Below are 15,809 nucleotides of genomic sequence, written 5' to 3' on the forward strand. Positions count from 1 at the left end.
ACATAAACAAATTAAAAAATAAGAATCATATGATCATATCAATAGATGCAGAAAAAGCCTTTGACAAGATACAACGTCCATTTATGATCAAAACACTTAACAAAATCGCTATAGAAGGAAAGTATCTTAACATAATAAAAGTCATATATGACAAACCCTCAGCCAACATTATACTTCATGGTGAAAAACTAAAAACCTTCTCTCTAAGATCAGGAACAAGACAAGGCTGTCCACTGTTGCCACTGTTATTCAATATAACATTGGAGGTCCTGGCGAGTGTAATCAGGCAAGAGAAAGGTATAAAAGGCATCCAAATGGGAAACGAAGAAGTCAAACTGTCACTATATGCAGATAACATGATTCTCTATACATAAAACCCTAAAGACACCACTAGAACACTACTAGAAACAATAACCAAATGCAGTAAAGTTTCTGGATATAAAATCAGTGTTCAAAAATCCATAGTGTTCCTGTACTTAATAATGACGTGTCAGAAAAAGAAGTGGAAAAAATAATTCCTTTGGCAATTGCAAGAAAAAGAATAAAATACTTAGCAATAAATCTAACATAACATTTGAAGGATCTATATAATGAAAACACAAGACCCTATTAAAAATCGAAGAAGATACAAAGAATTGAAAAGATAGTCCGTGTTCTTGGATTGGAAGAATCGATATAGTTAAAATAACCTTATTACCTAAAACATTATACAGATTTAATGCAATCTCCATCAAAATCCCATCGGCATTTTTTAAAGAAATAGAACAAAAAATCATCAGATTTGTATGGAAGCACAAAAGATCTCAAATTGCCAAAAGGCATCCTGACAGAAAAGAATGAGGTTGGAGGTATCACTCTGACCAACTTCAAATTACACTACAAAGCAACAGTAATCAAAATGGCATGGTATTGGCAGAAAAACAGACACAGGGACCAGCGGAACAGAATTGAAAGTCCAGGATTAAATCCATGTTTATATGGGCAAATAATTTCGACAAAAAAGCCAAAAATGTACAGTAGAGAAAGGAAAGCCTCTTCAATAAATAGTGCTGGGAAAACTGGAAAGCCACCTGAGAAAGAATGAAATTAGACTGTTGTCTATCACCACATACCAAAATTAACTCAAAATGGATTAAGAACCTGAAAATATGAACTTGAAACAATAAAATGCTTAGAAGAAAACATAGGAACTAAACTCAAGGACCTAAGACTTAAAGAGGGTTTTATGAATTTGATCTCAGAGGCAAGTAAAAGCTAAAATAAAAGAATGGGACTACATCAAACTAAAAAGCTTCTGCCCAGTGAAAGAAACCGTCAACAAGGTAAAGAGACAATCATGTAAATGGGAAAATATATTTGCAAGCAACACCTCCAATAAGGGCCTAATATCCAAAATATACAAAGAACTCATACGACTCAATAAGAACAAAAAAACAAACGATCCAATCAAAAAATGGGCAGAGGACCTGAACAGACACTTCTCCCTAGAGGACATACAAATGGCCAACACATGTATGAAAAGATGCTCAACATCGCTAGCTACTAGGGAAATGCAAATCAAAGCCACAATGATACCATCTCACACCTGTTAGAATAGCTGTAATCAATAGGACAAGTAATAACAAATGTTGGAGAGGATGTGGAGAAAAAGGAACCCTCAAACACTGCTGGTGGAACTGCACATTGGTATAGCCACTATGGAAAACAGTATGGAGGTTCCTCAAAAAACTAAGAATTGATCTACCATATGATCCAGCAATCCCTCTACTGGGTATTTATCCCAAAGACTTGACAACTCATATCCATAAAGATATTTGCACATCGATGTTCATGGAAGCATTATTCACAGTGGCCAGGACATGGAAGCAAGCGAAGTGTCCTACAATAGATAACTGGATAAAGAAGCTGTGGTACATATATACAATGGAATGTTACTCAGCCATAAGAAGAGATGAGATACTGCCATTTGCGACAACATGGATGGACTTCAAGATAATCATGCTAAGCAAAATAAGCCAGACAGAAACAGTTGAAAATCACATGGTATCACTTATCTTGGGATATAAACCTAAAAGCAATAAATGAACAGGACAAACAGAGACTCATGGACATGGACAATGGACTAGTGGTTACCAGAGGGTAGGGGTTGGGGGAGGAGAGGGAAGGTAGACAGGGTAAAGGGAATCAAATATAGGGGGTACGGGGTAGGGTGAAGTGGGTAAAGGGGATCAAATATATGGTAGCTGAAGGAGACTGGACTTTGGTAAACACACCATAGAATATACAGATTCCAAATTATAATGTACACCTGAAAATTATATAATTGCATTAACCAATGTGACCCCAATAAACTTAATAGTAAAAAAAAAAAGAACAAAGGAAAATATAAAAAAATTAAACAATCCCTTGTATGTGAAGATTTAAAGAAATTCTTATGTTTTGATAGTAAAAGAAATATATTTCATCAGTAGTAAACATCTGACTGCCTTGTGTGGGCAGGGCACTGAAGTGTCATGGATTTTTTCCAGTGATAAACTCAATACACAACTTATAACTTTCTTGGAAACAGAAATTATCACTTACCCTGGTACTGGGGTCTCTATCAGCTCGATCTAGTTCAAAAGAACTTATTTTCTGGGCACTCATTTCATCAGTGTCAGCAATGACGTAATGTCTGGGAGAGTAAGCATTGGACAAGTACTCAAGCAGCCTCAGGATCTCGGTGGTATGTCCACCTGAAAAAAAAATATTGGAAGGCCTTAGATTAAGAAATCTGTAATGGATGTATCCCATTCTAGCAGTCCCTAACCTTTTTGGCACCAGAGACGGGTGCTCCTATAAGAATCTAATGCCTGAGGTGGTGATGCTAGTGCTGAGAAGCGGCTGCAAATACAGATGAAACTTTGCTCACTCGCCTGCCACTCACCTACTGCTGTGTGGCCTGGTTCCTAACAGGCCACGGACCCGTAGTGGTTCATGGCCTCGGAGTTGGAGACCCCTGTCCTATCTGACTATCTTATACTGTTATGTTTTGTGTATTTCTCAAAAGACAGAAGGAACAGCTGGAAACAATAATGTATGCCCTTGTATAAATACTACTTTTATATGAGGAAGAGGCTAACAAATGTATACAAATAAAACCAGCACTAGCAGTAGGTACCGAGGAAGGTACAAAGAAATGTGAGACAGCTCCTGTTATCAAGAAGCCTAGTGGGAGAGGGGCAAGACACAAATAGACATATAAAGAGCAATGCAAGACAGTAAGAAAAATGTAAATGGAGGGTAGTGGAGGGAAACAAATGGTTATGAAAAATCAATGCCATAAGAATAGTGGAGATCCCTGATAACAGCTGAGATGACTTAAAGATGAAACTAATGGATAGACAGGACTAGGGAGGCCATTGGGCAGAGGTGGGATTATTTGGACAAGTGATGGCAAGATCTGAAATGCATGTTCAAGGGATGATGGGACTACTGGGAAGAAAGATGAGGGCAAAATAAGGTCAGGAAAATAGATTGAAGAGAAATGTCAGGGAGGCATGAGCACTGACCCACAGGGTTCAGGTCTTCCTAAGGAAGACTGCTGTTCACCACAGCTTTCGCAACCCCAGCTCCAAATGGAGGTCTCAGCACACGACAGGTCCTCAAATACTTATCTTCTTCACCAAACAACTGTATGCTTTTTGAAATGGTAAAATCTGCAAAATTTTCAGTTTAATTTCAAAACCATGAATTGAAAAAAATCAACTGTGTTCACTGAAGTTTCCTTCAAGGAACAAAAACCCAAAAGGACATCTACCTATCACATTAACTATATGCCACTGAAGCAAAACAATCACATTCCTTACCAACTAGCTCTATCATATCTATTTAGTTTCATTTCACAATCTCTCAGCTTCAGCCAGGTTGCTGTCCTTAACATTCTCTATATTCATCTTGTTACCTTTTCCTTGCCTCTAATCACTGTTCTCCCGACCTACAGAGCTCTTCCCGCTCTCCTTGCTTCTCTTATGTTTGTAAGAAAGAGCTTTCAATAGTGATAGAGTGAATAGAAGGATAATCAAACAAATGAAGTATGTGATTTCTCTCAACACATATATTTTCTTACAGTACAAAGGGAAGGATTACTCTCTAGATTGCAGAAGGAATTAGACAGAGGAATAAAATCAGCATAGAGTAAGTGTGAGTTTCAAGAATTAGAATCATACTTTTTAACTTGTCACCCGTGTTCTTATACAGGGCAAGGAATTTACACATCTGATTTATACTCATTTTAGTATTTTTGTTTTTAGCCTTGAAAAAGTGTGGTGGTTTGCAAAGTAGGTACTTGTTTTCACAGCTGGAACAATTAAGGATAAAACCTAATATTCACAACATTTTCCAGTGCAATTAAAAATTCATTAAACCTGCTTTAACAGTCTTTTTTTTTTTTTTAATGGAAACCATCACTGAACACATTCCTTGAAAATTTAAACTTGCTACTGAATTAAGTTATTAAAATGATGGGTTTTATCTTCCATTTTACTCTTTTATTAAGATTTATTCTTTTGGAACAAAATTTGTTCTATTTTTTAAATATCCAAAATCAAATCACTTCTCACCACCTCCTTTGCTACCACTCTGTTCCAAGGCGCATCACTTTCCACAGATTATGACCACAGCTTCCTGGTCTGTTCCCCACAGTCCACTTGTCTATTCAAGTGTCTACTTCAGTCTGGTTTCAACACAGCATCGAGTATGATCCTATTAAAAAGTGCTGATCAAATTACTGACCTTTGCTCAAAAACATCCAGTGGTTTCCCTTCTCACATGGAATAAAAGGCTTCTTATAATGTGACCCCTTAATCTGTTACCCTTGGACCTCACCTGCTTCTCTCCCCATTACTCGGTCAGCTCCAGCCCTCTGGCCTCCTTGCTGTTGGATATGTCATCTTCCCAGTGAGGCTTTCCCTGACAATTCTGTCTAAAACACAACTCCCTCTCCTCACGTCACAGTATGCAGTTTATTTCTTATCTCATTGTGGCAAATGTCCATTTGGTTTTTTGTTAGTTTTTCTAGTCTCCATTTCATTCACTGCTGTATACTTGCACCTGTCACACTGCTTGGGACAAAGTCAGCAGTCCATGGCAAATAAAATTAGTCAGCTTTGTTATTTCCAGAGAACAGTTTAGTGTCTGGCCTCTCCTATGGCTCAGAATATGTTAGGTGAATAAAGTAATAAATTATACTTGAACATAAGTTTAGAACATTTGTTCATACTATAATTATTCTATCTTGATGCAATCTCCTGGCATTTCTAAATTTACACAGCATATAATGTATACCTCTGTCAGAACTACCACTTAAAATTGTGAGAACCTGTATAGCTGGTGGACTCTGTTCAGATGGTATTACGTGATAGGACAGCTTGCTGTTCTTCCTCTGACACAATTTCCTCCCTCAAGTGTGGGCTGTCCTACACTTAGGAGATAATTTTTATCCTCGTGGATTATATATAAAAAATTTTACAAATGGCAATTCACCTTGCCTCATTTATCATATGGAATTCATGATTCCTAAACTAAATATAAGCTGTCTAGATTAATAACGCAAAAGAGTAATTTTTAGTCAAAGAAATTGCATGTTAGCATGAAAAGACTTCTGCGACCTCTTTGTTCACTAATAATTTGTCAGAAAAATATACGCTGCACAGAAGGTTAACTACAGATAAGGGCAAGTTACTCATTTGTTATTAAATACTTGACCAGGGAAGCGTCAGACAACCAGCATTTTGCCTGGCTGGGCTGGCCGGGCTGGCCGGTTCCGGTAACGCAGAGAAACTACAAACCTCAGCATGCAATGCTGCAAAAACGCTAAGGAGACCAGGGAACACCGTCACGGTGTACTCTGGGGTTTGTAGTGTCCAACCCCAGCCCGACAGTCACCGCCCTGATACTTACCAGACCCGGCCACCACCATGAGACTGAGAGATTCCCGGGGCACAACGACCCGGGAATGAAGCACGATCCACAGCCGTAGTGCTAGGAGCACTGCAGCCGCTCCTGCCACCGCTGCCAGAATAACGGCGCTCTCCATTCAAAGGAACAACGCATGCGTGCTAGCCCACGGCTCCGGCACTGAGGATCGGTCAAAGTTCAGGAACTACGGGCGCTGAGGAGACTCAAACCTGGCGAGTCCAATGTCTTGCTAGTTTGCGCTGGGCGGGGTTGAGGGCCAGAGGCAGAAGTCCCGCCTCCGAGGCATTTGGATTCCCCAGGACTCCTGCCCAAACGGAAGCTGGAATTCCGGAAGTTAAGCACTGGAGAAGTTACACTAACATCGGCGATGAGGTCAGGTCAGCCGTGCGCCCTAGGGGTCTTAGACCTCCCAAGTTAGTAGATGTTCCAGCGCTATCAGCTTTGTGAATTCCACCTGAGGCCCTTGGCATACATCGCTTTTTTTTTCTTCCTTTGTTTCCCTCCCTCCCTTCCTTCCGAAATGTTCCATTCGCACGTGCTTACAATTATTGAAAGTGTTTGCCAGTAAAAGATACCTTAGTACAAAAAAATTGAATTCAGGGTCCTCATCCTGTCAACAAAAGGATGTAGGCAAATAATAGCGCTTGGATTGCTGTGGAGAGATGTCTGAGGCTTTGTAAACTGGCACAGGCAAAACAAATGTTGGGCATGTTGAAAATTACTCGGCTCCAGGCCCCAGAAGACACTTGCAGCCCCTCGTGCCCTATCCCCTCACTACAGTAACTACTTGTATCTTTAATAAAAATCAGTTTTACCAGACTTGGCTTGCAGCTGGAATGAGTGGAGTGACCAAACATTTAGAGGCTGCCAGTAAATGCAGAGAATCAAAGAGGGTGGAGTAGCAAACGTTTGCAGTTACGGGTGATTAATTTAGATTAAGGCTAGGGTCAAACTGTTGAGTGTTCTGGAAAGGGAAATGAGGACTGTAGGGAGGAGTTAGGTGGCACGCAGGGACAGGAACCAAGTTGGGAACTCTTGAACAAAATAAATGGCTACCGGGTGAGCTGAGTCCTGGGCTCTGTCAGGCATGGAACATATAATCAAGAGATCAAGAACCTGTACAGCATTAATCAGGAAAAGCAAGGAAGGCTGAGCAGGAAGAAGCAACTAAAATTTCTCTTTGGGAGGTAAGTTGTACTGACAATGCAGGTAAACATGCATGGGGGTAAATTATAGTTGTGTGAAAAGCATGAAAAATGTATTAATTGACAAAATGAATAATGGTTTTGAGCCATAACTAATCATAAGTAAAGTTTGGAAAGTGATTTTTATTATCTTTGTAAATCTCCTAAAGTTTCTATGGCAAATATCTATTATTCTTGAATATTTTTTAAGTGTGGATTATTTTGCTCTATTCTGTAGGTTTGTACTTGTTAATTTATTCAACATATTAATAAGCACCTGCTATGTGCTAGATGTAAGTACAGGGGATCTCGTATGAGTAGGACAGTCAACCAGACAAGAACATTAGAGGAGGAGGTGGCAGATTTGAGATGTATTTTATGGATAAAGTCAATAAGATTCATAGATGGATTAGAGACTGGGAATCAAGATGGTTCCTAGATTTTTGGCTTCAAAACTGGTTGGATGGCTTCATTTGCTAAGAATAGACAGGAGGAGAAACAAGCTTTTGTGGATAGAGAAAGGGGAGGAGAGGATGAAAATGATGTGTTCTGTTGCGGATGTTAGTTTGAATAGCCTGTTAGACATCCAAGTGGTTATTGTCAGATAGGGAGTTTCATGTACAAACATGAAGCTTGGGTCAGACCTAGAAGTATAAATTTAGAACTCAGCATGTAGATGATATTTAAAGCCATAGGACTGGGTGAGATCATCTAGAGAGGGAGTTTAGGTCAGTCTTGTCCAATAGAACTTTCTGCACTGATGGAAATGTTTTATGTTCATGTTTTCCACTCTCCACACAGGCCTACAGAGCCCTTGAAACATGGCTAGTGAGACTGAGGAACTGAGTTTTAATTTTATTTAAATTATTTTAAGTTTAGACAGTAGCTAGTGGCTACTGTATTGGACAGCTCAGGAGAGAGAAGAGCCTGGGGTGATTAACATTTAAAGGTCTAGTAAAGGGGACTGAGCCAGCAAAGAAGATGGAGAAGGAAAAGCCAGGGAGATAGGAGGAAAATCAGGAAAGAGTAGTGTCCACAAAAACCAAGAGAGGAAAATGATTCAAGAATGAGAGTGTAGTCAACTATGCCACATGCTGCGGATAGGTTGGATCAGATGACTTGGGAGCAAATATGTCATTGGGGATCTAAACAAAAGCAGAATTTCTGTGGAATGGTGGTCGTGGAAGGCAGATGGAAATGGGCAGAAGAGAGAACAGGAAATGAAGAAAAGCAGTCTCTGCAGACAATCATTTCAGGTTTTTCAAAGGAGAATAGATAAATTGGATGGGAAAAGGAGGAGAATTTTTAAGATAGGAGTCACTAGACATATTTGTCTAATGTTAAAAATGATTCTCAGTAGAGGAAAATTGGAGCAGGAGAGAAGAGGAATAAGAACAGTAACAAATTTCTTCAAAAAATGAAAAGGGTTGGAATCTAGGGCACAAGTGGAGGGATTGGGCTTTGATAGGAGGAGGGACCCTTATTCCATGGTAAGAGGATGAAAGGCAGAGTTATGGATGCAGATCCTGGGAGGTCTGTAGAATTGCTGGTGAATACATGAGTGTGTGGGGACTGTGCATAGAGTATGAGAGGTTCGAGAAGAAAGAAGGTATGAAATAATTCATCTGGTGTATTGGCATATGCACCAGGATCAGCGTAGGATTTCTGAGTAGACTGGAATGCCCATTTGAAGCTCGTGATAAATATAGAGAGAAACCAGTTAGTGGAATGTTATGTCTTTTTCCCCCAGTGGAAAAGGCAGATAATTGGCTTTAATCAGAGTTAGATTTTTTGACAGGGGAATTCGTTAGAGAGAGAAGGTTCCTTTTAAGGGAGTGAGGTCCACGGAATTGCTTCTGGACATAGTGGAAAGTAAAGACAGGAGAGTAGAGGTGGGAGAACTGATGAATAGTGGAAGTGTGTAAGGTCAGTGGATTGAAGGCCTAAAGAAGATTGAAAAATTGCAATGAAAAAACTAGTCACTCAATTATAGAGATAAGTGGTGGTCAGTGAGTAGGATTCTTGAAGTCAATTTTGTGTTATTACTGGTAGTATTTAGGGTGTAACTCTAGGAATGAATGAAGAAAGATCATGATGGAAATGCCCACATGGATGCTGAAGTTATGAAGGGGCGGAAAGGAAAATAATGAGCTCAAGTTTTCAAAGAGTAAGAGGTTGGAAGATGACAGCAGCCACAAAGGGCATTGAGTACAAACTGGGTATCTTCCATTTGTCCCTCAGGTCCATGCTTCTCCACCCCACTTAGTGCCATGGGAATGGAAACCTATGGATTAAATCAACAGGTTTCCTTGCTTTCTGGTTCTGGTTGGGTTTGGCCAAAGGGGACTCTCAGCAGATCTGAGGGATGGAGTCTGTGTTCCTGAACTGCAGGTGTCTGCTCTTCAATGTGGCCTTCTCTACACATCTCTCTCTTTCTGGGTCCCGAGACTCCTGTTCCTTGTTCCTTCAGGCTAGGGGTGGTAACGGTTCTACTGTTACTAGCCCTGAGTTACTACACTATCCCTGTGCCTTTCCTATCTCATCCACCTTTGTTAGTAGTCCCTTTATTAAATCATCCCAAATTTACCTAACATGAGTATGCCATCTCTATCCTGTTGGGGACACTGATACAGGGTGGTACGACTGCATGGCAAGAACTTCAAAGGAGGTGGAGTTTTTGAAAGAACGATAAATGGTTTGGAAGCAGCGGTAGGGATCAAGAGGAATGCCTAACCCACCTCCTCTGGCGGTGAAGAACAAATGGCCTCTATCTGAGAGACATACTGAAGAAGTTTAGGAGAGCAAGACTTCGGCTTGTACAGGGAAGTGGACAAGACATTCAGAAAGAAGTTGAAGATATAGGGGAAGTTTACAGGTTATAGATCAGAAAGTCCAAAGGGTAGAGTGAAAAGGTTTGAAGGGTGGTAGGGAATGGGAGTTGGGTCAGATTAAGGAGGTTTGTAAGTAACTGGAGATAAGAATCAGGATGATAATGGCTGATCTATAAGATTTCTGGGGATTGACTAGGGATGAGGGCAGGCTCTCAATTCATTTCAGTTCCGTTCTACTAGTACTTACTATGCGTTGTCCCGGGCTAGGCACTGGGGTACACTGGTAGGACAGTAACATTCAACACCCAACCAGTGACTTAACAATGAGCCTGACTGTGTGAACCACATACCTTTTGACAGAGTCTCCTAGAGAAAACACCCACTTTCGTGGGCTGCCTGGGAGTGTGGGCTGCTAGGGATCCTGTCAGCTAGGCCCCTTCACACCAGAATTCAACACTCTTCAGTCCTAGTAAGGACAGTGAAGTATGCATAAAGAAGACTGAAGCTTTTCTGTAAGAGCCTGGGAGGCTACTTTGGTCGGCATTATGTCCATTCATGACAAGGTAAGATAAAGCCAGAGGGAGTTCTTAGTCTGGGCCAGAGACAGAACTGTGGGCACCAGGATTGCTGGTTGTATGCCTTACCATTTAAGATCTGGAAGGTTGGGTTGGATGGGTTGTCCCAGTACAACCCAAATAATCTTGTAGGCAGGACTTTTTTTTCCTTGTCAAATATATTAATACATGTTTAAGTCACAATCTTTTCCTGAATGAAGCCAGCTCCTAGGACTCCTTGAATGCTAACCCTTGAAGTCTAAGGCAATGAACACTTAATTGGTGCTTTACTGTGTGCTTACTACATGCCAAGTACTCAGAACATGAATTAACTAATTTAATTCTCACAACAATCCTATGGGGTAGACATTTTAATGACACCCATTTTACAAACGAAGACATTAAAGCACAGAGTGCTCACACCACATCATACACTCTAGGTCACAAAGCCAAGAAACGGTAGTCAGAATTCAAAAAAGCTGACTTTTCTACAGTATCATTAAAAATATTTATTGTATATTTGTACCAGCTACTGTGCTATATATTAAAAATAGCATGATAGAAATATATTATTTACTGTGCCTGAAACTTCATTTATAAAATTAGAACTAAATAAGGGGAAGGGGATTTTGAAAAAGTGGCTTTTTCACATGCCAATCAAGAACTGCTTTTCTGTTTTGTAGCTTTTTCTCCAAGTAAATTCAAAAAGGATACCAGATTAGATAGATAAGCAGACATATGTATGTGTGTGTTTCTCTGTATATACATATATTCCACTCTTGATTCAATCCTTGTTTAAGATGAATTTACAGTGAAATTACTAGACAGCCATTTTATTCTCACTTTATGTCCATTTATCTCAAGTATGCTTTTTCTAGACATGTTTATAAATCCTTTGCCCTATGCACCCAAAATGCCTTATCAGTTTCAAATATAACAGGATATTAAAATCTTGTTTAAAAATACAACTCCAGGTTACCATGGTATCATACCACATTATACTGTTTATTAATGACAACCACAAAAATACTAGCTCCTTTAATTTTCAAAGTTACTATTTCTTCAGTTTTAGACTTGTAAATCAACTAAGAGACAATTCTAATTTTTGCACTAAACACTGCTTGTCTTTAAAATCTTTAGGCTTAATTTTCTCCCCTCCCTCCCTCTCTCCCTTCCCCCAGAGGCTCTGCCTAACACCTCCCTCAAATTTGGCTTTTCTTCTTCATTGTACATCTGCCCCCCTTTTTTCTATATCTCTCAAATTCTTTTATGCTGCCGCAGAGCTTTTTGTTCTTGATAGAAACACACAAATTGTGTTTTCACTCTTATCTGACTCTTATTTGTCCTTTTTGTGAAGAAAACACATGGCAAACCTCCTGTAACATTCATATCCATAATAATACATGCCGTCTACCATTTAGTAGGTATTTATGTGCTTCCTCAACTACCTCTCATAACTGTGCTATAAACTAGAGTACTATTATTATCTCCATTTCGTAGGTAAGGAAATGGAGGCTTTACCATGCTAAATCAACACTGCTGGTGCTTTGATCAGACTTCGGTGGATGTACTGTGGCCATCTAGTGGCTTCAGGGATATTACTTAGGGAACATAATGCAGAAAACATGCTACAGTAAGAAGGGGACAAGAAGAGTGAAATATTGAGATGTGCTATTTAAAAGTTAGTGTTCTCTTGGAATGTTTGTGTAAATATGAATACACTTTACAACAGCGGCTATAGAGTTCTTGCTGTGCCCTTTAACCTGGTTTCTTCTCAGCATCTCCATATTTATTTACTATCCTCTTTATCTTAGTCCCTTCTCAATTTGTTACAAATAGGCTTGTTAACTTAGAAACTTTTTTGATAAAAACCTCAGATGACATAGCTGTTTTTCTAACTTAAGATTCCCTTCTCCAGTGGCATCTTTGTTGACTATTGTTGTTTTGGAGTAAGTTAAAAGATAACTGAAATGGACCCGGGAAAGTCAGCACTTTGTAGTATGTGATTAATATTTAAGACACTGTGGAACTGTTTTAACTTGGAAATTTAAAAGAATTTCTAAATTCCTCTTTCTAAAAAGATGCGATAAATTCACAAAACCTTTTAGGGTCAGTTTCTTCCATTCATTATGGCCTCTCTTTCCTGAATCTTTAACTGCTGATTCTCATTGTGTCTTTACCTTTAGCCTAAGAAGCTCAAGTCTTCCCCATTAAAAAGTAAAAGAAGATCAATAAAACCCTCCTTGAATCGGTCTGGCTCAGCATTACTTCAAATTCCCAGTCAGGAACAGTTCGACCACAGTAAAATGGCTCACCAGTCTTTAACCACACTTTTCAACCTTTGCCAGAGTGTTTTTCTACTCCCAGGTAGTTTTTAGGCAATTAGCTCTTTCATGGAACCGAAGCCTGTGGTGAGCAAAGAGCAAAGTTATATTTCAGATGTTGAGAGGTGGTCATTCTGAACATGTAGCCAGGCAGCCTACTCTTGGCGGAGTCCAAGCATATGGAGGTTCCGTTCACCATGTGGTGGCCCCCCTTACACTACAGAAGTCAGGTAGTGCTTGACAGAGGTCTTGCCGTAGGATGACACTGTCCTATGCATACTGGATACCTCTATAATATACTGACCCAAATGCCTCTGACTTCATCTGACTGAGTGAGCATTCTTTTTTGGTATGGGGGGAGCGGGGAGGCTCCAAAGAGTAATGGGCTCAAGTCTCATAAGCATGGTTGAAGATGAATCAATAGTCATTCAGTCTTCCCACCAAAGTGATCTCTGTCACCTAGAACATAAGCACACATTGGAATAAGAAACATTTGTTTTCCTTAGAGAAAGCTTAATCTATTCCTTTTTCCATGAAATGGTATTTCTCTCTCTATATATAATTATTATAATTTTTATTTTCCAAATACAATTGGCATACAATATTATATTAGTTTCAGATATACAACATGGTATATATAATAATTATTATAATTATAATTTTTTATTTTCCAAATACAGTTGGCATACAATATTATATTAGTTTCAGATATACAACATGGTATATATAATAATTATTATAATTATAATTTTTTATTTTCCAAATACAGTTGGCATACAATATTATATTAGTTTCAGGTGAACAACATGGTGATTAGGCATTTAAATGACTTACAAAGTGATCACCCTAATAAATCTGGTACCCATCTGACATCATACATAGTTATTAAAATATTACTGACTATATTTGTTATGCTATACTTTACATCCCATGACTCTTTTGTAACTATCAATTTGTACTTCTTAATCCCTTTTTCTTTTTTACCCAGTCCCCAACCCCCTCCCATCTGGTAACCATCAAAATGTTCTCTATATCTATGAGTTTGTTTCTGTTTTGTTAGTTAATTTTTTTCTTTAGATTCCACAGGTAAATGAAAACATATGGCATTTGTCTTTGTTTGACTTATTCCACCCAGCACAATAACCTCTAGGTCTATCCATATGTTGGAGATGGTAAGACTCCATTCTTTTTTATGGCTGAATAATATTCCATTGTATATATATACTACCTCTTTATCCCTTCATCCATTGATGGACACCTAGAGAGCCTCCATATCAGTGTAAACACTGCTGCAATGAACATATGGATTCACATGTCCCTTTAAAGTAGTGTTTTGGGTTTCTTTGGATAAATACCCAGAAGTGGGAAAACTGAGTTGGTCCTTCTATGTCTCTTTGACTCTCAGCCTTTCCTTTAAAGTCTATTTTGTCTGGTATAAGAATTGCAACCCCAGCCTTTTTTCATATGCTTCCACTTTCATAAAACATCTTTTTTTATCCCTTTAGTTTCAGTCTCTGTGTGTCTTTCAATCTGAAGTGAGTCTCTTGGAGGCAGCATATGTTTTGGTTTCTTACCTGTTTATCCACTCTATCTTTTAATTAGAGTATTTAATTCATTTACATTTAAAGTAATTGTTGATAGATATGTAGTTATTGACTTTTTCTTTTTTTACTTTTAAGGCTTTTAATTCATATTGTCAAAATGACCTGCAGAAAGATAATATCCGATGTATATGAGAGCAGCACATTCCTTAGACCTTTACCTGTTAGAGGTGTAGGTGAGAATGATTTCTCATTGTTATTTTTATTTGCATTCTTTCATTACAAATAAAGCTACTTATTTTTTCATATATTTCTTAGCCATTTACATTTTGTCCTTTTTACCTTTTTTTTTTTTATTACGGTGACATTGGCTAATTAAATTCAGTAAGTTTCAAGTATACAATTCAACAGTAAATCATATATATTTTGTATTGTGTGTTCACCACGCATAGTTAGATTTCTATCACCACACATTTGACCCCTTTTATGCCATCTACTTCCCCCCACCCCCTACCCTCTAGTAACCTTTAATCTCCATGTCCATGAGTCTTTGTCATGTTCATTTGTTGCTTTTAGGTTTTTATCTCATATATAAGTGATATCACGTGGTTTTCAACTTTTTCTGTCTCACTTATTTCTCTTAGCATGATTATCTCAAGGTCTACCCATGTTGTCACAAATGACAGTATTTCATCTCTTCTTATGGCTGAGTAATATTCCATTGTATATATGTACCACAGCATCTTTAGCCAGTCATCTATTGTAAGACATTTCGGTTGCTTCCATGTCCTGGCCACCGTGAATAATGCTGCTATGAACATCGGTGTGCAAATATCTTTTTGGATATATATTTTCAAGACTTTGGGGTAATCCCTCTACCTAGTAGAGGGATTGCTGGATCATATGGTAGACCAATTTTTAGTTTTTTTGAAGAACCCCTCCACTGTTTTCCATAGTGGCTGTACCAACTTGCAGTCCCACCAGCAGTGTATGAGGGTTCCTTTTTCTCCACATCCTCTCCAACATTTGTTATTACTTGTCCTGTTGATAATAGCTATTCTAACAGGTGTGAGATGGTATCTCATTGTGGCTTTGATTTGCATTTCCCTAATAGCTAGTGATGCTGAGCATCTTTTCATATATTTGTTTACCATTTGTATGTCTTCTTGGAGAAGTGTCTGTTTAGGTTCTCTGCCCATTTTTAAATTAGATTATTTGTTTCTTTGTTATTGAGTTGTATGAGTTCTTTGTATATTTTGGATATTAGGCCCTTATCAGAGGTGTTGCTTGCAAATATATTTTCCCATTCGGATGGTTGTCTCTTTACCTTGTCGACCGTTTCTTTTGCTTTGCAGAAGCTTTTTAGTTTGATGTAGTCCCATTCATTTAGTTTTGCTTTTACTCCTTTGCCTTTGAG

The 15,809-nt window shown here is 38.7% G+C and overlaps 2 protein-coding genes across 6 annotated transcripts in view; one reads left to right on the forward strand and one right to left on the reverse strand.

Annotated features, from left to right (window-relative positions):
• Positions 1-6,213, reverse strand: part of ALG14 (ALG14, UDP-N-acetylglucosaminyltransferase subunit) — an 83,092-nt gene extending 76,879 nt beyond the window's left edge. For all 4 annotated transcript variants that reach the window (XM_006919543.3, XM_025052229.1, XM_015595460.2 and 1 more), the window contains exons 1-2: positions 5,941-6,213; positions 2,584-2,735 (exon numbers count right to left, since the gene is read on the reverse strand). In XM_006919543.3, the coding sequence (XP_006919605.1) occupies positions 2,584-2,735; positions 5,941-6,076 (288 nt within the window). In that variant the 5' untranslated portion in view covers positions 6,077-6,213. The remainder of the gene's footprint in view (positions 1-2,583; positions 2,736-5,940) is intronic.
• A 79-nt stretch (positions 6,214-6,292) lies between these two features.
• LOC102898858 (transmembrane protein 56) overlaps positions 6,293-15,809 on the forward strand; it is an 88,076-nt gene continuing 78,559 nt past the window's right edge. For both annotated transcript variants that reach the window (XM_025052230.1, XM_015595457.2), the window contains exon 1: positions 6,293-7,145. The gene's annotated coding sequence lies outside the window, so the exon portion shown is untranslated. The remainder of the gene's footprint in view (positions 7,146-15,809) is intronic.

This window comes from Pteropus alecto, unplaced genomic scaffold (genome assembly GCF_000325575.1).
Source record: "Pteropus alecto unplaced genomic scaffold, ASM32557v1 scaffold106, whole genome shotgun sequence".
NCBI lineage: Eukaryota > Metazoa > Chordata > Mammalia > Chiroptera > Pteropodidae > Pteropus > Pteropus alecto.